The sequence below is a fragment of the Lepus europaeus genome, chromosome 12 (assembly GCF_033115175.1).
Source record: "Lepus europaeus isolate LE1 chromosome 12, mLepTim1.pri, whole genome shotgun sequence".
NCBI classification, from domain to species: domain Eukaryota; kingdom Metazoa; phylum Chordata; class Mammalia; order Lagomorpha; family Leporidae; genus Lepus; species Lepus europaeus.
The window spans coordinates 71,101,322-71,121,996 of record NC_084838.1 but is presented as its reverse complement, the minus strand read 5'-3'; the positions used below and the strand labels follow the sequence as shown (position 1 = coordinate 71,121,996).

Genomic DNA, 20,675 nt, shown 5'->3' with positions numbered 1-20,675 from the left:
GGGGGGGGGTGGGACACAACATTCTTAGTATTGTTTGCTTGGTGAGTGAACAATGAGGAGCATACTCTAAATGCCAACAGGATCCATCTTAGGCCTCAATGAGTACAATACGGATAGAAAGAGCATTTATCTACCAACTCCTATTCTTACTGGCTGAGGTTTGTCCTAGTGTGCTAATTCGTTCCCACTTCCACGTACGCACATGTAACAGAATGGTCAAATGTTCTCACAGATGCCCAATTCCCAGGCAGTGAGAAACCATAGGGCAGAGAGCCAGAGGGACATGGTGTGGCTGAAGGGAGGTGCTGCCATACTGTTCCTGAAGCAGCTGGCTGCCACAGCAATAGATAGAAGGTAGTGGTGGACAGGATGTGAGGTAGGGAATACAAAATGACTTGTCCAGCGCTGAAGGCTCAGGAGCATGTCCTCTAGCTGGGCTGCCGTCAAATACTGACTAACCCATACAGAGACTCACAGCCACACCCTTTCTGTCTGCGGCTGCAGCTGGTTAATGGCACTGGCAAAGACGGTGGTCCTCTGGCAGCAGCCTCATGAAGAATAAGAAAGGGGCCTGGGGGTTCAAAGTCTGCATTTGGAGAGTTTTTAATGAAAGGTATATAAAAAAAATTCTCTTTTCAAAACAAGCCTGTGCCTTTTTGCATCTGTTTTCTAACAAATTAGATGAGAATTACAGGTCAATCTTACTTCTGCCCTAGCAGAAGCCTGGGATCAGCATCCTTACAGAGTGCTTTGCATAGAGTCCTGGGCCTGACGGCTGCTTGTAAACGTCACCGGGGACCAAGAAAATTTGAAGACACAAGTGTGGCTTTTAACCTTTACCCAGTCCCCAACTCAGAGTCCCGTCCAATAAAGTGGGCAACGCTCTAGAGTCAGATGGCTGTGGCTCCAACAGGATTGCTCCTGACCTCTTTCAAACACCCACATTTCTCAGAAATTGCCACTCTGACACAGGGAATGATTCCCTTACCGACACTGACTGGCAGGAATGTGTGACCATATCACACCACACACCCAGGATTCAATCTTAATTACTTTCATCTAAGAGTGTTATTTTATTCATACCTTCATTCATTCCACTCAAGAACTGACTCTGTACTCTTCATGTGCTAACCTCTATTAATGCTTTAAATCTGAACACCTGCCAACTTCACACAGACCTGCCCAACATAACATATGCTTCCTGACAAATGCTTGGGCTTTGCTAAATGATTTATAACCTCAGGAAGAAAATCCCCATGTTAGAGTGAAACTGTAAGGTCATTTACAAAAGGAAAAATTCCCTTCCATAAACACTCAAAATGATTTTCCAAATTCAACCAATGAGGCATACATTGTGGCCTATCGATCAAAGCGTAAGGAAGAGAACAGATCCCTCCAGAATACAGGGCAATATTAACAACACCATGGTGATCAAATCAGCCATCACACACAGCCTGCCCGTGGGGGCAGCCTTCATTGTCTGTGTCACCTTGGGGGTCACGACTGCTTTCAAAGCTGGAAGAGGGCTTTTAAAGTGAGCTTCCAGACGTGGCTGATGACTGACAGCTGGAACAACTGATTAGGCACGGGAGAGGAACATATTGGAAATTCTTATTGCTTTTGTGATTAAGAGATGGTGGACTCCCCAAGGAAATCAAAGCCTGGTCTGGAGATGAATACGTGAGCCCTGTCTTTAGCAGAAGACCAGAAGACCAAGACCCTCTCTCCCTTTGGGGCCTGGCTTATCGCAGCCCGCCACCCCGCCTCCAGGGTAGGTGGGTGCAGGTGACTCATGAGCTTCATGATTTTGACAAAGCAACATCTGCTGACCTCCTTCTTGGATGCCAGCTCACTGGCTACTGGAACCAGGATATTCTATACTTTTGGTTTTAACTAACTCAGGTTAATATGGGTTAATTGGTGGCTCTTTCTCTGTCCAAATGAAAACTATTTGCCTGTATTTCTAATGGGTACGGACAGGGCTTCCTTGGGGATACTCAGCTGTGATGAATTCACTGCACAGAAGAAGGGGGCAAGGAGGGTTGGGAACATCTGCAAACAAAGACTCTCGTCTTGGGCCCATCCTCAGAGCTGGGGAAGCTCGGTAGGCAGGGCTTTGTCACTTTGGTGCCCATCATTTGAGAGGGCATGGAAGATCTCTGAGGTGTATTCAAATCAGCCAATACGCACTCCCTTTCAAAACTCTATGGGCAGCAGGAGTCCTACTTCTCAGCTTTAACATGCAGACAAAGCATCAGAGTTACCTGTAGATTGTGATCTGCTGGGTTCTGGGGGGGAAGGGGTACTGAGCTCCTGAACTGCTAACGACTTCCCATAAAATGACAACGCAATGATGCGGAAGCTATTGATCCAAGGACCACACTTTGAGTGGTTGGTGCTGGACCATTTCCCAGCTGCATTTCATCTTCTTGCTGCGCCATAGCTTAGAATCAGATTTATTGAGTATCAATTAAGTGTGAAGTAGTTTATAAACATTTCCCTAGGGACCAGTGCTGTGGTGCACTGGTGCCACCATCCCATATAGGCACCGGTTCTAGTCCTGCTGCTCCTCTTCTGATCCAGTTCTCTGCTATGGCCTGGGAAAGCAGTAGAAGATGACCTAAGTGCTTGGGCTCCTGTACCTGCGTGGGAGACCCACAGGAAGCTCCTAGCTCCTGGCTTCAGACAGGCTCTTTTCCCACTGTTGTGGCCATTTGGGGAGTGAACCAGCAGATGGAAGGCCCTTCTCAATGTCTATCTCTCTCTCTCACTGTCTATAACTCTACTTCTCAAATAAATAAATAAAATGTGAAAAAAAAAAAACATTTCTCCAATTTACTGAGGAGAAACATGAGGCTCAATTTGGTTTCTGCTTGAACTTATCTGGCCTACAACTCAATAGTGGAGCTGGAATTCAAACTCAGCAAGCCGGATTTCAGATCACATGTCCCTGTGCTCCATATTACATTGCCTCCCAGATGTGAGGTGGAGCAAAGCAAAGGCTTCCAGTGTTGGTGATATATCGGAAACCAGAACAGCCCATTGCAAAGGCTGCTAGGAGTTAACAGGCACTCTCCCCTGCTACCCACAATGCACACAGTAACTTTAACTATCAAACCGCTGGTGAGAATGCAAGAAGTATGATTCCATTTATGTTTCTGCTCATCCTCAACATACCTCATCACTGATGAGAGACGTTTCCAGATCTGTAGTGAAATACAGGCAAGAAATGAACTGAGTTATTTGGTTTGGAAAATGAATAGTTGGCAGGAAATGTGCTTTTTCCCAAATAAAGACTTCAGATGCTTGTCAGAAGCATATTGATCTGCTAGCAGGAAAAGAAGGAAGGAGGGAGGGACACTCCTGAGCAATCAGCTATGTGTCCCCCTTAACACAGCAAGCATTATGTCCTCAGCCAAAAGGCCACACCTATCAGTAGTTGCCAAGAAGAGGTTTACTGTACAGACTTAAAGCTACTGAACTGCTGTGTGAATCTGCATTTGGAGTCACTCCTAGTGGCTGAAGAGCCTTGGCATTGCTCTGGTTTACCCTCATAGCCACGGGGGAACCAGTCTTCTCCACTGACTGTGAATTTGTAGCAGGATTTGTGAACAGAGATGAGACACAGAAGCATCATAAAAGAAGCAGCCTTTGATGATGATGATGATGATGATGATGGCAGCATAAGGCTCAGTTGGATTTTTATCCAAAAGCCTGAGCTTAGAACAAAAGGAGTATTTTCTTTATATAGATTTTTAGTTTCTCTGTCTCCCATATATGGCTACATGCATATATTTGATTGGATACTCTAATGTTACACATCAGCTTTAGGAACTGAAACAATACTGTATGTGCACACACAGTTACTGATGATGTTTATTCTACACACATACTGAGTCTTATGCTGTCTAGCAAGGGTTAACATCAGTTAACATCATTGCTCTGTGCCAGAAAGCAGAAGCCTAAATAGTTACATTGCAAGCAGATAATGACCACATTCCATTCCCAGAGTAGGTTTCTTTTTCTTTTTGTTTTTGACCTTGGGAAGGCCTCTACCACAAATTCACTTAATATGAGCATCTGAGTAACGTTGGGACCCTGAGAAATGATAGTAATTGCCTGGTGACTGGTACATGACAAAAGGCATGAGCTCACTTTTCAGCTCTTGGGCGGTATTTCCAGGATGGAAGCACAGAGGGGCAAGCTCATCAGTGAAATCAGGGTAAAGGCTTTCACAGAGACATTAAAAAGAATTAGAGGACCCATGTAAATGGTGAGCTCAATCTTGTCTGTCTCTCCTTGGAGCTCAAAGGTTCCAAAACTGTTGAGCAGCAATGCAAATTTTGGTTTCTTTGGCCTCATCAGAAATTGGACACTCATGACAGATAGTGTCTGGGTGGTTATTAACAGAACAAAGCCATACAGTCTGAGTCAGATGGACCAAGATTTGAAGCTTAGCTTTAGGATTATCAGCCACATGTCCTAGGCAAGTCACTTAGCCTAAATCTTAGCCTCTTTACCTTAAATAAGGATTATATATCAAAGCATTGTGAAGAAGATCATATCATATATAGAAGACACTTAGCTCAATGCCTGAACTGTGGTTAAGTGCTGCTGTTATCATTTAGCTATTCACATTATTGTAACTACTGCCACTATTAATAGGATTAGGGTAAGACAAAGGCCTATGTTGCTCCAAAATGGCAAATTTCCAATAAAGTATGGCCTCTCAATTATATTACAGATGTAAAAATGCATATACTGAGGGTCTTGAAAAAATTCACAAAAAGTACATATCGTGAAAAAAAGTTATACACGGATCTCAAAAATTTTTTGCACCAAAGTCAACTTTATCTTTTAATGCCATTTTCTCTATGAACTTTGTAAAGAACCTTCAATAACATAAACTGCGGACTACAGCCATTCTAATAACATTCAAGCTTTTTATTGTTTAATTTTTTTATGTCAGTTGCTAGAAAGTATTTGGGGCCTGCCAAGGAATCCTCATGGGGTTAAAGCATTGTACTTAATTTTGAACGGTAATATGCACCTCTGAGTTACAACCCATCATGCATTTCAGTTTAAAAGATAAAAAGTCATTTTCATGCATGATTGCACTTGGTTAAGGAGCGAAAATGGGCTGCTACTAAAATGTCAACACATTTGTTCCTCCTGAAGCTTAGTTTATCTTGAAGTATTTTTACATTTTCAGCATTGCTTTTTGTTTGTTTCTCCAACAGCATAAAGATCCAAAGCTTTCAATAATTTTCAGAACTCAAGAAAGACTTCCTTTGATGTATTCTGAAGCCAGAGGCCAATATTGGTGGTGGCTATCACCTTGGCCCCAACAGTGAAAATTAAGGCCCCAACACTTCCTGTGGTTCTTTGTATTTCACCTTGGAGCAATTTAATTGCACTCTCATTCAGTAGAAACCGCTCTCCTGACTAAATTCACAAACCAGAAAGAGCCTTCTAACAAGAAAATCGCCCCGTCAGGGTCATGTACGAGGCTGTGTTTGATACTGAGGTTAATTGGAGAATGGAGCACCGCCCCAGCTAATCCTGGTGTTGTTGTTGAACAGTGGAGGGGGCTGCGTGTCCTTTATCCTGGCTCCTGATGTCCATGCATTTCTCCCTTCCCTCCCTCTCCAGAAGGAAAGACATTATTGCACATTCCACCTGTATTAGGAAAAAGTAGCTTCTGAAGGGTTTGCACCGTCATCTCTCTAATCTTGCCCTTCTCCTTGCGGCATGAATAATTTTCATACTGCCAATCCCTAAAAATCTATTCTTTCTGCCTGCCTTTTTTTTTTCCCCCTCCACATTCTGCAGTGTAGAGTATCATTATCCAGCAGCCCTGATAAGAGGATAATGAAACAATCCCTTCTCAACCAGATTGGGGCGGCTGTCAGGAATGACACCACCCGTACATCCTTGACATGCTACCCGAGCTAATTGATGGCAAACAATGGCAACTGTCTCCTGTGCACTAAGACAAAGAAAACACACTCATGTCACCTTATAGGAGAGCTACCTGAGAACGGATAAACAAATGTGTTAGGGAGACGTTCTATTAAGGTAAGTGAGGGCACAGCTCTGAAGAACCTGCCCATTAACTTTGAGCTTAAGAGGGCTGCCTTTTACTGGGGAACAGAAATAAATAAGGTAAAATGAGAATTTATTGATGTCCAGACAGTTACATGAATATTCAGGTTCTCTTACAAATGGATTCCCCCCGTGAGCTCCACATTTCTGCACAGGCTGCCCAATTACATTTCCACATCCACCGTGCTGCTGAATTTATAGCCAGGGAAGAAGTTATTAGTGTTTGGAAGAGGACACATGGCTTACATGCCTTTCTGGAATACACTGTGATACAACTAGAAGATAATGGCTGATGTCATTCACATAAGTGCCAAAGGTTATGATCAAACACTCAGTAACTCCAGGTATAATTAACTTCATGTTGGGAAAAGTTCCTGAAACATGTGCCTTTCAGAACAAAGCCATTCTGTTCCAAGGAGGAGGGCATCATTCTGGCAGCTGTCTCAGCTTCTCGGGGACCAGCACTTCAAACAACCCTCTGGATCCTTCCAGAAAATGCGTGGCATATCCAACCTCAAGTCTCGAGTTCTTATTTTTTTTTTAAAGATTTATTTATTTGAAAGTCAGAGTTACACAGAGAGAGAAGGAGAGAGAGAGAGAGAGAGAGAGAGAGAGAGAGAGGTCTTGCATACATTGGTTCACTCCCCAATTGGCCGAAATGGCTGCAGTTGTGCCCATCTGAAGCCAGGAGCTTCTTCCAGGTCTCCCATGTGGGTGCAGGGGCCCAAGGACTTGGGCCATCTTCTACTGCTTTCCCAGGCCACAGCAGAGAGCTGGATAGGAAGTGGAGCAGCTGGGACTCAAACTGGTGCCCATATGGGATGCCGGCATTGCAGGCAGCAGCTTTACTCACTACGCAACAGTGCCGGCCCCTCAAATCTCATACCTTTTATTTCTTCTCTCTGCCTCTCAACCTATCTACTTACCTCAGAGAGTTCATTACATAAGAAGAAACTTCAAGAAGTTCATGGAAATGCACAGTATGAAAAGGTATGCATGGATTTCAATTTTTCCTTGCACCAAAGTAAACATGTTTTAATTCCATTTTTCCATGATCTTTTTGAAGCATCTCAAAGAAAGTCAGTAAAGCATTTAACAGGCAAATGACACATGCCCCCTTGTGAAAAATCCTTCACTTCCTCTGATCTGTGTGTTACATTAACCTCTATTTTGGCAGACTGGGAAAGCAGAAACAAAGACGAAAAAGGGACCAAGGGTTGGTGCTATGGCATAGTGGGTAAAGCCTCCACCTGCAGTACTGGCATCTCATATGGGCGCCAGTACAGGTCCTGGCTGCTCCACTTCCTATCTGGCTCTCTGCTATGGCCTGGAAAAGCAGTGGAGGATGGCCCAAGTACTTAGGCCTCTGAACCTGTGTGGGAAGACCTGGAGGAGGCTCGAGGCTCCTGGCTTCGGGTCGGCGCAGCTCCGGTCCGTGTGGCCAATTGGGGAGTGAACAAGTAGATGGAAGGTATCTCTCTCTCTCTCTCTCTCTCTCTCTCTCTCTCTCTCTGTCACTCTCTGTCTCTCCTTCTCTCTGTGTGTAATTCTTTCAAATAAATAAATAAATCTTTAAAAAGGGAAGGAAGGAAGGAAGGAAGGAAGGAAGGAAGGAATGCATGAAGGAAGGAAGGAGGGAATGCATGAAGGAAGGAAGGAAGGAAGGAAGGAGAGAGAGAGAGAAATAAATAAATGACAGAAAGGAAGGAAGGAGGGAAGGAAGGAAGGACCGACGGACAGATGGACCAAGCATGAACAAATACTCCTGGAAGCTCTGACAAAAATCTCTTCAACTCTTTTTTTTTTGGAAGTGAAGTCCAACTTGGTCACAAAAAACAAAGTTTTAGTAAAATACATTGGGTTCTCTAATTCATTATTCATTCCTTATCTGTCTTCTACCTGAACTATGTTGACTACAAAAGATACCCTGTCCACCATCAGAACCTGCTGGAATATTCCAACTCACTCAACTCTTGTAGGACTTCTGAAAACATTTCACAGCCAAGGCTTCTTGGAAAGAGTTTTGGCCTAGACAGCCATCCAACTTTAATGCAATATTCAGCTAGCCAAACTAAGGGCTGATCTACCCGCTCTGAACTCTGAGGGAGTCTTTCCCTTGCCTAGCTCTGTACAAGGGAGAAAACAGCAGCCCTCTTGGGAACTGCTGTACAAGGAGGAATGGCATTGACAATGATCGCTGGCCTGGACAAAGCTGCAGAGACAAAGCTGGTATTCCTGTGACTCCAAGGAGCATCCTTTCTTCCTTTCTACACTTTTGCCCCACTCTTCCATCTTGTCTGCAGGTGATCAGTGTTTCCTCCTTGTTTATTTTACTCTGAGAAGTTAGACTCTATCATGAATTGATGCCCCTATAGAACCTTTTTTCAAGGGATTTGTATTTGAAGGCATTTCTCTATCTATGGAATGCAGGATTCAATCCTCAGTTATGTCAACTTCAAACATACTCTTGGGTAGACAATGCATTTTGAGAAAGCAAGCCTCTTTCTTACTGGGATGTAACAAACAGGTCCCTGAAATTGGTTTTAATTTTTGTTTTTTTTGTTTTATTCCTGAGTGTTAGTTTATGTGTCTACTAAATGACTAGATTTTAGAAAACATTGTCTTGATGTTCAGCAGTGTGATACACTTCTCTTTTTAGGGGGAAAAAAAAAAAAAAAAACCTGGGCAGAATAAACCCAAGGCAGGGATGGGTATTTGGCACAGTGGATAAAATGACACTTGGCACTCCTGGATCCCATTCTGGAGTGCCTTGGTTTGCTTCTAATTCCAACTTCCTGCCAACGCACTCATGGGAAGGAGCAGGTGACAGCTCAAGTCAACTTGGGTCCCTGCCACCCACGTGGGAAACCTCTATTGAGTTACCAGCTGTCAGCTTCAACTTGGACCACCTCTGGCTGTTGTGGGCAATTAGGGAGTAAAACAGCAGATGGAAGCCCTCTCTCTGCCTCTCAAATAATTAATTTTGAAAAGCAAAAAAGAATAATCAAAAGGCTACTCCTTGTGATCTCTCTTCCAGTCTTGGGCTAATCAAAACTAAAACTAGGCCCCACCTGGCCTCCATCAACTTCTTCCTAAGTGGTGGTGGGTCACATCAGCAGAACCTGGTACCACACCCCTTCCTACCTCTCACCATCCCTTAGGCTGCCTCTGTGGATGTCTTCTTGCAATTCCATGACTTGAACTATTAATAATCTATTTGAGAGCCACAACTTCTAGGGTTGCAAAGAATGTCTCAGGGAGGAATAAATATCCAGACTATATGTGGTCTGGATGTCTGCAACAGGAATAGTACTGCTGTTATATATTATAAACATTGAGCCTGATAAAAAAAAAATCTCTGAAACTGTACTCTATATGTTGTGTGTGGGCATGGGGACAAATTGTTGAAATTTTTGATTAGCATAGAGATGGTCCTCTATATATAAAGTCATACTAAAAATGATCCATAATGAAGAAGGAGATGGGAGAGGGAATGGGAGGTGGGATGGGAGCAGGGTGGGAGGCATGGGGGAAAGAACCACTGTATTCTTAAAGTTATATCTATGTAAAAATGCAATCATTAAATAAATAAATAAATAAATAAATAAAATTCTCTGAAAATCCCTAAGCAAGAAAACTACTAAAGTATGTGCTAGATGAAAAATATTATGGGCATCAGTAAAACGTATATGTATTACAGGATCCTAATCTGTCTTATAACATGTTCTCCTCTTCATTGAATTCATTTTAATTAATTTACTTTATGGCATCTTTGATTTCCCTCATTGACGAATGTTGCTGATACATGAATGAAACAGGGTACTTGCAAAGGGTCAGACAGTAAATGTTTGTCGGCATTGTGGATAAGAGTCCAGGTCCACAATTCTTCAAGTGGCTTCTCAAGTGTTTGCATGTAAAAGTCTAACAGCATCCTTAGTTCTCAGACTACGCAAAAATAGGAGGCAGCAGAGAGTCGGCTTACAATTTGCATCTGTTTCTTGTTAATTACTAAGCAGCATAATGAAAAGACTAGGGAATGGTTGTTGAAATACAGCCGCTAATTGTGAGGTCAGCAAATAGTTAAGCATAGTTTTCTAGATGCCTTGGAGTACATTTTGAGATAAAGGACGTGGCCTGGAAGAGTCTATTTACAAAATGTCATCAGGAGGGACTAAGACTATACCTCAGCAATGTCAAAACAATGACTGTGTGAAATTGCACTGGTGGAGGCCATCAATCCAATGTCTTCTTCCCTCTGCTCGCCTCACCCTCACAAGTTCACTGTTCATTAAGTTCATTTTTCAAGCAGACACATTGGCACTCTGTATAGCCAGTCCAGGTATACCTCTAATATTCATGGAAACAGAGAAAACAGTCTTATTTACAGATCTGAAAATGGGTCATAGAATATGGAAGTCCCAAGTCCTCATCTTGTCTTGAATTCTTATTGGCAGGGACTGTATCTCAGATGTCTATTACTGAACCCCACATAATAGCACCCCATGTAAATGGAGGGATAAAAGGGGTTCTATTGCCTCTCACCAACTTAGCCTACGAATAATTTTCTTAGTTTTAAACAAAGAGGAGGGGAAAAAAGAAAGGAACGTAGATTGAGCATCCGGCAGCTACCAAGGAGTACAGTGAACTCTTTCAGGCTATCTAATGTAGTTCTCCCAACAGCCCTATGCGGTCAATATTCTTACTATTGGGACTATTATTTTATAGAACAGGAAAAATAACTTCCCCATACTAAACACCTAGGGAACAGAGAGCCGTGACTAGAGTTTGCATCAAGTTCCACGTTCTTTCTGCCATAGCACGCTGTCTCCAAAAACAACCAGCCAAACCAAACCAAAATACACTCCAGAAACAACCAACTGAAATGAAACAACAAAAATATTGAACACCCAAACCTAGGTAACTACCAAAACCAAGTTTTGACACTGTGAGTCTGGGGGCACTGCCACTCAAAGGGTGGACTTCTGATACCAATTTGTTTTTCTTTAGAGATGTATAGTAGATTTCCTTAACTAAAAAATATAAGATGAACTATTGGGCAAAGTACTAGAATACAAAATATTTTAAAAATTATATTTTACTTTCATTCTACCAAGTGATGCTGATAAAATTTCTAATTTCCTTAGGCTTCTATTTTTTCTCATTTCCTTTAAAATGGTAATGGGTAATTTGTGGCACCTGTTCCTTATTTGCTTGACAGACTATAACATATTTTTCTAGTATTTGGATAAAAGCAACAGTAATTATAATTAATGGATGCTGAATACTTGCTATGTTCTAAGAACTCTTTATGTCATTTAATCCAGCAACTGATCTAATATAAGGTAGAAATCTAAGTTACAGGAAGAAGTAACAGTTCCACTTAAAAATGTTACCTTAGAGTACAGACAGGCTACAGAGATGACCAGAGTGACTGAAGGAAGCATGGTTAGTTGGAGTAGGCATTTAATGCAGTGGTTAAGACTCTACTTGAGATGTTCACATCCCATGTTGGAGGGCCAAGGTTCAGGTCCCAGCTCTGCTTCTGATTCCAGCTTCTTGTTAATGTGACCCTGGGAGGCAGCAGGTGATGGCTCAAGTACTTGGGTACCTGACACCTGGGAGACCTGGAATGAGGTCTCCCAGGCATTCTGTATAGCCAGTCCAGGTATACCTCTAATATTCATGGAAACAGAGAAAACAGTCTTATTTACAGATCTGAAAATGGGTCATAGAATATGGAAGTCCCAAGTCCTCATCTTGTCTTGAATTCTTATTGGCAGGGACTGTATTCAAAACCTGGCCAGCCATCCATGCTGCTGTAGGCATTTGGAGTAAACCAATGAATGAGAGATTTTGCTATCTATCCTTCAAATAAACAAAATCAATCAATTTCAAAAACATGATCAGCGGTATGACTTAAGAGACGTGAGATACTGCTCATCCTTACCCTTTGTACAGATTTAACTCAGAACTATCTCAGTACTCCAAACCATGGATTTTAGATCATTACTTTCCCAACTGCAAAATCTCCTGGGGCAGATGTACACTGCATTTTTCAGGAAGTATATCCATTTCTCAGAGAAACCTCATAAACATTCCTGTGAACTAGCCTGAGGAGCAGATCCATACACTCTGATGAGTTTATTCCTTTTTCTTTTGAATAGTGAATACTTCATTTTCTGCAGCTGCTCACTCTTGGAGGGTACAAACAAGAACCTTCTCTACACCTGCAGGGCAAAAGCTGCAATGAAGCTCATGAATCCCTGACTCTTTAGGGTATATTTAGGTGTTCATAGAATCTACAGGGCAAGACTCAACTGAAATCCAGAGCTGACGGTCAGTCAGAGCAGAAGCCAGACCTGAGCAGATAACGCCGTAAGACAGAACAAAGTTGGAGTCCAAGGAGCAAGCCCAGGTTGCAACTAGAAACAATGGGAAGTGCGGCGAGAAACTAAGATTCCAAGGAGGCAGCTTTAAGTTTTGATGAATCAACACCTGCTGTTAAGCCATGGCCAAGACACCTGAATGAAGCAGATCAGCCTCTGATAACAGAGAGGAAAACACCATAAGAACCAGTCTTCTGTGGCAGTGCTGTTGCTTGCATGGAATAAGTACATTCAACACACTCTACAATACTGTTTATTCAATATCTGCAATATGCCCTCTTATTACTGTAAAACAGGAGAAGTAATATACATGCTAAATCAGTAATATCCTTCAATTCAGAGTCTTATGCTATTCTTAACACTTAATTTTAGTGCTCACATAAGTGTAGAACTGAACTTTCACTATGACTACAAACGTTGAAAATATCTTGTATTTTTTTCTTTATTCTTCACATGAAAGAAGCGTAACTGCCTATTTCTCTCTTTTCCTTGAAAGATAAATTCAGCTAAAAAAAAGCCAGAACTTTGGAATGAGAAGTTTGAATGTTAACTTCTAACTTCTATAGGTATTAGCTTCTTATTCCAGAAATTCTATCCTGAATTCCCTGTCTTAGCATCCACCTGTTCCTTAAGAACAGCTTTGGTGTATATATCTCGAAGTAGATCCAACCTTCTCTTGTCATAATCCATTGGCGTGCTGGCAAAATGTTAAGTGAGGAAAGGAGAAATAGTAGTATAAAGACAATCAAGGCTTTTCTCTATAGGACTAAAGCTACATGGCCCAGCCTCACTACTTCTTTTGCCTTCTCAGTGAGGTGTGGAATTGGTTTTGCTCAGTTACCAAATTATTTTTACAGCAAAAAATTTGTGCACATTGTAAAATTTAGTAATTCAGCTTAATCTTGTGTAAAAAAACTAACATGAATATGAGGGACTAAGCGGATAAGGAAAGTTAAAACACCACATTAAGCAGCTTGTAAACTCATAAAGGCATTCACATTAACTGCATTCAAACATGTCCCGTACTGGTTGGGAATCAGAATTTTAATAGTTTTTAGTTGAGTGGTTCTAAGATCTCAATCTTAATCAAAACAGGAGCAGGACCCTTATAACACTGGTGTGGGATGACAAGCAAAATATCCACATATAGGTTTTCTGTTGTGACAAACAGAAATATATACCACAGGGACATTCCTGTTCTAACTACCCCAGGCCAAATTCAGATCATGCTTTGCTACAAGTCACACCCCCGCACTTTATGATCCAGAGCAATTGGTTTTCAAAGTGTGGTCCCTCCACCAGCAACATGCAGTGTCACCTGGAAACTTGTCAGAAACACCTGGTAGAAGTTCAAACTTCTAGGACTCACTCAGACGTACTGTACAGAAGCCCTGGGGGAAAGGCCCAACAAACTCGTTTCACAAGCCTTCCAAGTGACGTGATGCATGCTAAAGGACTGACTCAGGACCAGGGAGGAAAAGGCTACAGATGAAAGCTAAGATGAACGGCTAAGTCTGAAGCTTGCTCCTACCCTCACTGATTCTCCAATCCAAACTGGCAGACAGAACACAGATGTAAAAGATGGCACAAAAACAACACAAGATTTTGACAGCATCTCAAGGCAGCCTCAGAAAAGACACCACAAAAAAGTACTGTCAATGGTGTCCCTTTAAATCCCTTTTGTACCCTGATTATCCATTTTCACTGTCCCCCAGCAGTTGCAAAGTTGTTCTGTTGCTTTATCTCTTTCATGGATTCTAAGCAAAGAAGAGCTATTTGAAGATAATGCAAGTAGTAACTAAGCATTTTATAATGCTCTATGTCTTATTAAAGACTTTTATATAAAAAGACTTTTATATAGATTATGTTGTTTGATCTTCACATTTCTCCTATAAAGTTTAACCTACTGGGAAGTCTGTGTATCAATTTAGATCCCACTAATAAAGTCCCTAAATTAACAACCACTTTTTAAGAACAGACTATACGAGGTACTTTTATAGAAAATTATTCCTAACACTTGCAACTGTGCAAGCTGTCCAGACAGCAAATATAGTCAACTTCAGAATGTTGAAAGTGTCTGTAGAAAATTTATTAAAATGTATACCATAAAGTTACATTAGAATGAAAGATTAACTATTTCATAACGTATGTTAGCTTCTATATAGATTTTTAATATGACTCTTACAAAAAGTGATGGTATTGTGAAATAGAAGTCTTCATAATCCCACTAATGGGAAGGGAGGGAAGACAACGATAATATGTATACAACTCCCTAAATTGCTGCTCAAAAATAAGGTGTTTTTCTCTATGATTTCCCTACCATATCTGAAAATAATTACATTTTCCCTGAGACACCTAAGGTTACATTTACATTTTGATAATTCAACAGAATTTACAGGCTGTAAAGATAGTAATTCATTTGGAACCCAACAGAAGAAGTACTGAAATGCTCTCATTCTTACAGACTTCTCTTGTTCCAGCTGCGTTAACTCCTGACTTGACGGGTAGTTTCTATGGGACTCAGACACGTCCATCACGTTGGCCTCTATGATGTCCTCATGGTTTAGGTCACTTGCTAGGTTACATCTTACTGAATCTGTCACACAGCTTTGTTTTGCAGCGAGCCATAAGTTTTGTGATCACTCATGGGACAGATCATCATCCACAAAGCATTATTTGTTAGTGAACAGACTCACTGCTAAGACTAGGCACTGGCCCAGGCCATCCATGATACTGCAGACTCATTACAGACTTACCGGCTTCATTAGGCTTCATTAGGTCACCGCAGGAGCTCATCAGAAGATCTATATTGGTCTTAAATGTAGCATTCACATCTTAGTCATTCTACTGGCTATGAAACGGTATCTCTCAGATTTATCACGTAGAGCACCTACATTTACAAGCTGGCCAGCGAATTATTTATCTGGGGCATGGGACCTCTGAACGAAAGAGCAGGAAATGTAAGTGAGCCATCCTTCAGGATGGATTATCATGGCCATGACCTTCGTGCCAGGTGGAGCATGGCTGTCAGGTTAGCTTAGGAGCAGGCCCCAGGAGCCCGGGGATTTTCAGAGTAGCAGACAAGCCAACACCTCAATTTAAAATCATCTCCAGTGTGGCCACAAGTGATATGTGGCTACTTTAACCTGTGAGACTACTTTCTTCCACGAAAAGAAAAGTCTTTTTCAGGCAGTCCTCCCAATAAAGCGTAGCCTTGTCAGCTGGAAAAGTTTCTTTCAATGAGAGAAACCACCAGTTCAGGACACTTTGAGATTTGTATATGTTGGAACTGCCAACTTCCTTGGTCATCCCTTTCCTGGATTCTTAAAAAGCATCCTCTTTTGGCCACTAACAATCTGCATTTTCAAATAATGATGTCTTCAGACTGAGTCCCTAATCATCAGGGTGCTGACAGGTCATGGTGTCCGATGCCGTAATTCCTGTTTTTCATCCTATGCCCACACATACTCAGCAGGTTGTCATCAAATATTTTTTGTGATAAATCAATTTACTAGCACTTAAAGGTATACGTTCTGGACAATGATTATACAAGTGTTATTATTTTTTTTAATTCTGTGAAGCAGAATGTGAAGGGAATGACTGCAAGTACTGCCATTCACACAAGTCTTAATCGTCATCAAATTGCTCTAAAACTTCAGACGTTACATTTAACTTATTGACAACCACTTTTCATTTGTACCTTTGGTATCTGTCACAGCTTGGCATCTTTCCACTGATTTTTAAGCAAAACTGTGCAGCTGGTGTAAATGAGCACTCCCAAAAAGTACATTTGCAAACCTTAAAGGAATTTTTCTTTTGTAGTTTTTCCTTCAGTCCGCTTTGGCCTCTAGGTTTCCTGTCTACTCAGGAAAAAAAAAAAAAGACATATACTTAAAAAAAAAAACAAAACAAAAGGCTGAATCAAGAAAATCAAGTGAGACCTGAGGGGAGCAGAGATAAAGAAGGAGGATAAAATTCCCCAGTTACAAGCTGCCTGAAGAAGTGAAATTCCAGGAACCAAGTGGAAAAAGAGGGCCACCTGTCTGTTTCAAGCGTTTGAAGTCACAGAAAATCCGAGTCAACCCAAAGATGTGCTGTTGATGGGTCTGGCTACCTAAGCTCCTTTGTCTCTCTGGCAGCTCACCTCCCTTGCAAAACTGAAAGCCCAGAGCTCAGGGTCTTTTCAAAGACTGAAAACAATAAAGTATCATGAAAAAAATTAGAAATCCACTTGGAATGACAAAGCCATTTAAATGATACTTAAACACTGTAAAACACTGTAAGTTTAAAAACACTGAAAGACATACAAACACAAAGGCAAATGTAAACGCTCTGAAAATTGGCCTCATGTTGTACGCTACATACAACAAAGGCACAATGGTTTCCATAGAAAGAGAGATCACGGTTTCCCAAACCTATTCTCAAGAGGCCCAAACACAACAAAATTAGTTCATCATTAGAAATCACTTATGTGGGGTGTTGGGCCATCTTTCCATCACTTCCAGTTAGCTTTTTTTTTTTTTTTTTTGGCCAGGCAAAGTTAGACAGTGAGAGAGAGACAGAGAGAAAGGTCTTCCTTCCATTGGTTCACTCCCCTAATGGCCACTATGGCCAGCGCTACACTGATCCGAAGCTAGGAGCCGGGTACTTCCTCCTGGTTTCCCATGAAGGTGCAGGGACCCAAGCACTTCGGCCATCTTCTGCTGCCCTCCTGGGCCACAGCAGAGAGCTGGACTGGAAGAGAAGCAACTGGGACTAGTACCTGGCTCCCCAACCGGGACTAGAACCTGGGGTGCCGGCGCTGCAGGTGGAGGATTAGCCAAGTGAGCCACGGTGCCAGCCTCCAGTTAGCTTTTTGACCCTTAACTGTTTGAGTGTCAGGTCTTCAGCAAGATTCCAGAATTATGGACTTATAAAATAGGAGAATGCTTTGTAGTCTGGTTTAAACTGATCATTCATTTAATATGCTGAAATAAATGCTCAACTATCAAATATTTGGTAAAGTCAAACAGACATGTATACAAACAAAAGCAAGTCATGCTTTTCCATGTATATCTCTAATACAAAATATTTATGTGTGTGTTAGCAACACTGGCAATGGCATACTTGATATGTTTATATGCAGTGCACCTGAAGCCTCTGCAAGATTGGGTCAGCCCTTAGGTAAGTTCCAATCTCATCTGATGGGTGTCAGAAAGCATCTGTGTTGTCTCTAAGAGTAAGTACCCAAAGCAAACGGTAAAGGTCCACTGGAGACATCTTGAAGATTGACCCTCCTTGAAATACTCACTCAATGCCATTTCCCCCTGCATTTGGATAAACTAGAACTGTGAGGTCTAAAATATTATACAAGTATGTCTTTCTCCTATTCCACTACAAGGCTTCAGTAAATTCTTAATTCTTTATGGCCTATTGGGACTTTAAAAAAGGAAAAACAACCTTCTGCCAAACCTGGCTCTGGAGTCAGATGGATGTGGGAGTGGATTTTGCAACGCACAGAAAATAGAGTCCCATTGTCTGGAATGTGGGGCTGGTGAGACTTTTGATTTCATATGCATAGCATGACTGTCAGAGCTTTCCATATGTACGGATGATAACTATGTTTGCACGGGTATAGCATTATAGAATAGAAAATGTACAAAATTCAAAGCTAAGAAAATAAAAAAGTAAAAACCTTTGTGACACACTGATCCTTTCTTACTTTTCACTCCATACATGAATTTTTCCAGATATGAAGTCACCTATTATTCAAGCTGAGGTAGAAGGTAGTTTGGGTGTGCCACTCCATACCCCTTTCTCCAGTGGTCAGCAAACACTAATGAGCATTCTTACAAGTTCATTTACTAAAGGGGACATTTTTTTTTAGGGACCCAGGTTTTCATTCTAAAATGCAAAGATGACAATGACTGTTCCATTTAGAAATCCACATGCAGCCTGTGACCTGCATTTCCTCTGAGTCTAAATCAAGTTAGCAAATTTAAAATACCTGGGAGGGTTGGGTGCCTTGAACTTTTGGCAGAAGTCCAAAGCTAAAAGAGCGAATGTATTATTTCACTTTGTTTCTTCATGAGAAAAAAAAAAAAAACGTGGCTACCAAGCCCAGCTCAGGAATCAGAAGGGGAGGAGAGCAACATATGGCCCATTGAGAAAGCAAGGTACAGTTGAATATACAGAATTTTTCTCACGTGAGCCTTCTCTTTAACCAGAATGCAAGGCCTAAAGAGAAGGGTAGTGTGGATGGCTCAGCCTTTGCTGTGGTTACCTGAATAGAGGTCAGGCCCGGGCCCTGGGGAGCATCCCACAGTGCCATCAGCAGCAGCGTCTCGTGGGGAAGTAGCCGGCTGCAGGGGCTGCACGGTGAGGCAGTCTGTGAGCAGGTCTGGATGCAGTTCTGTGCTGGACCGCAGCTAAGAGAAGGAGAAAACAAGAGAGATGGAGAAGGAAAGCTGGTCCTTGGCCTACCTGCCTGGAAAAGGTATCATGCCCTAAGGCGCGATGCAATTCAATCCACAAATATTTATCAAGCAGCCAAAATGGGCTAGGCATGGAGCTAACAGTGTAAAGGTTCAGTTCTCCAATGCTGATAATACTTGGCAGGTGCTTCAGGAAAAAGTGGCTAGAGGCGGATTTGACTTCAGGTTTTGATATTTCCACTTCTGGGAACCAACTTCCTATTATATTTCCATTTATTTGCTCTATATCTTATCAGAACTTGTAATGATAACGAAAACAAACTCAAGCAGATTTAGCTCATATTGGAAAGTGCTTTTAAAATACAGAGATACTGTCATGAAAATATCCTGGAGATAATTATGAAATGCCAACTGAGAATTTAACTTCTATAGATTTTTACAGGAGAGGAAAATACTCAAGTCAAATTTTCAAATATTATAGAACACGATGAAAAGAAAATCCGATGTCATTAACAGTGAAAAAGAAACCCAATATTATGTTCCATGAAAAAAAAAAAAAACAATTGAAATCTGGTTTATCACATATAACAAAATTCTTTATATATAAAAGTTACATATGAAAAACCAAAGCATATAAATGTTAGAACAAGGTAGAGGTGAAAAGTTATATGACAACATTATGAGGAAAAACCTTTTAGGTATATTTAGAATGGAAAACCACCGTGGAAGATTCAGTGACATAAAAACATTAACTTTCTGTTTGAATAAAAATATACCTTGAAACAATCTATAAATACATCTGTTATAAGTATTATAGGTGCCTATAATCTGGTATTTAAAAAGAATGTATAAATTAATGGTATAAAGATAACACTAAACCTTTAGATACAGATCTGTAGTATACTATACGTACTCCGTCAACACATACTTATTCAGTATCACACACTCCTCTAAATTCTAGGATTAACAACTGCCTTGCTGGAACTTATATTCTAGATGGATAAGCAGATGCCAAACAAATCAAACACAGACTTGTACAACATCAGAGGCTGATACAGCTGTGGGGAAAAGCTATGCAGAGAAAGGAGACAGAGAGTGGGATGAGCGGTGGAAGCTTTTGATGGGGTGTTAGGGAAAGCCTCTTGGAGATGGCATTTGTAGAAAGCCTTGAAAGAAGCAGGGGAATGAGCCCTGCAAACTGAATGCCTGCCCAGTAGTGTACGTAGATCGTGTGCAGAGCAGTGTGACTGGAATGATGTCAGCCTGGGGCCTCAGGGAGAGACACAGAGGAAACCAGCAATGTAGGGGCGCAGCTCTGACATGAGTGGACAGTGTGAGAAAGGAGAAATATAAATGATGATACATGTGAAGATGTTTGGCACACTTGCAAAGAAGTACCATGCTAAAACTGCTTTTCTTATCAAATTACCAAAAATATGAACAAAGAAGCAGTGGCAGTAAAGGCTCAGTGAGAGGCCTCCTTCAACACTACTGGGAGGAGTATGGATTGGTACAAACGTTCAGATGTTATCTGAGAATAGTTTTCAAGATCCACAATTGAGATAATTATATTCTGGAATCTGTCCTAAGGGAATAGCTATAAATGTGAAGGGAGATTTATACCCAAAGAAACATGAGTATACACAAATCTTTCTCTAATGATACACAGTATTACTTCTAACAATACCATATCAACAAATGTTTGTTAAATGTTTAAATGTCTACAATTAGGGCTAAATACATGATTTTACATTACTTTGTTAGAATATAT

At 41.3% G+C, this 20,675-nt stretch overlaps 1 protein-coding gene across 5 annotated transcripts in view; it reads right to left on the bottom strand.

Moving 5' to 3' along the window:
- Nucleotides 1-20,675, bottom strand: part of GLIS3 (GLIS family zinc finger 3) — a 483,088-nt gene that overhangs the window by 50,701 nt on the left and 411,712 nt on the right. For all 5 annotated transcript variants that reach the window (XM_062208328.1, XM_062208326.1, XM_062208330.1 and 2 more), the window contains one exon: nt 18,754-18,898. In XM_062208328.1, coding sequence (XP_062064312.1) covers nt 18,754-18,898 — 145 coding nt within the window. The remainder of the gene's footprint in view (nt 1-18,753; nt 18,899-20,675) is intronic.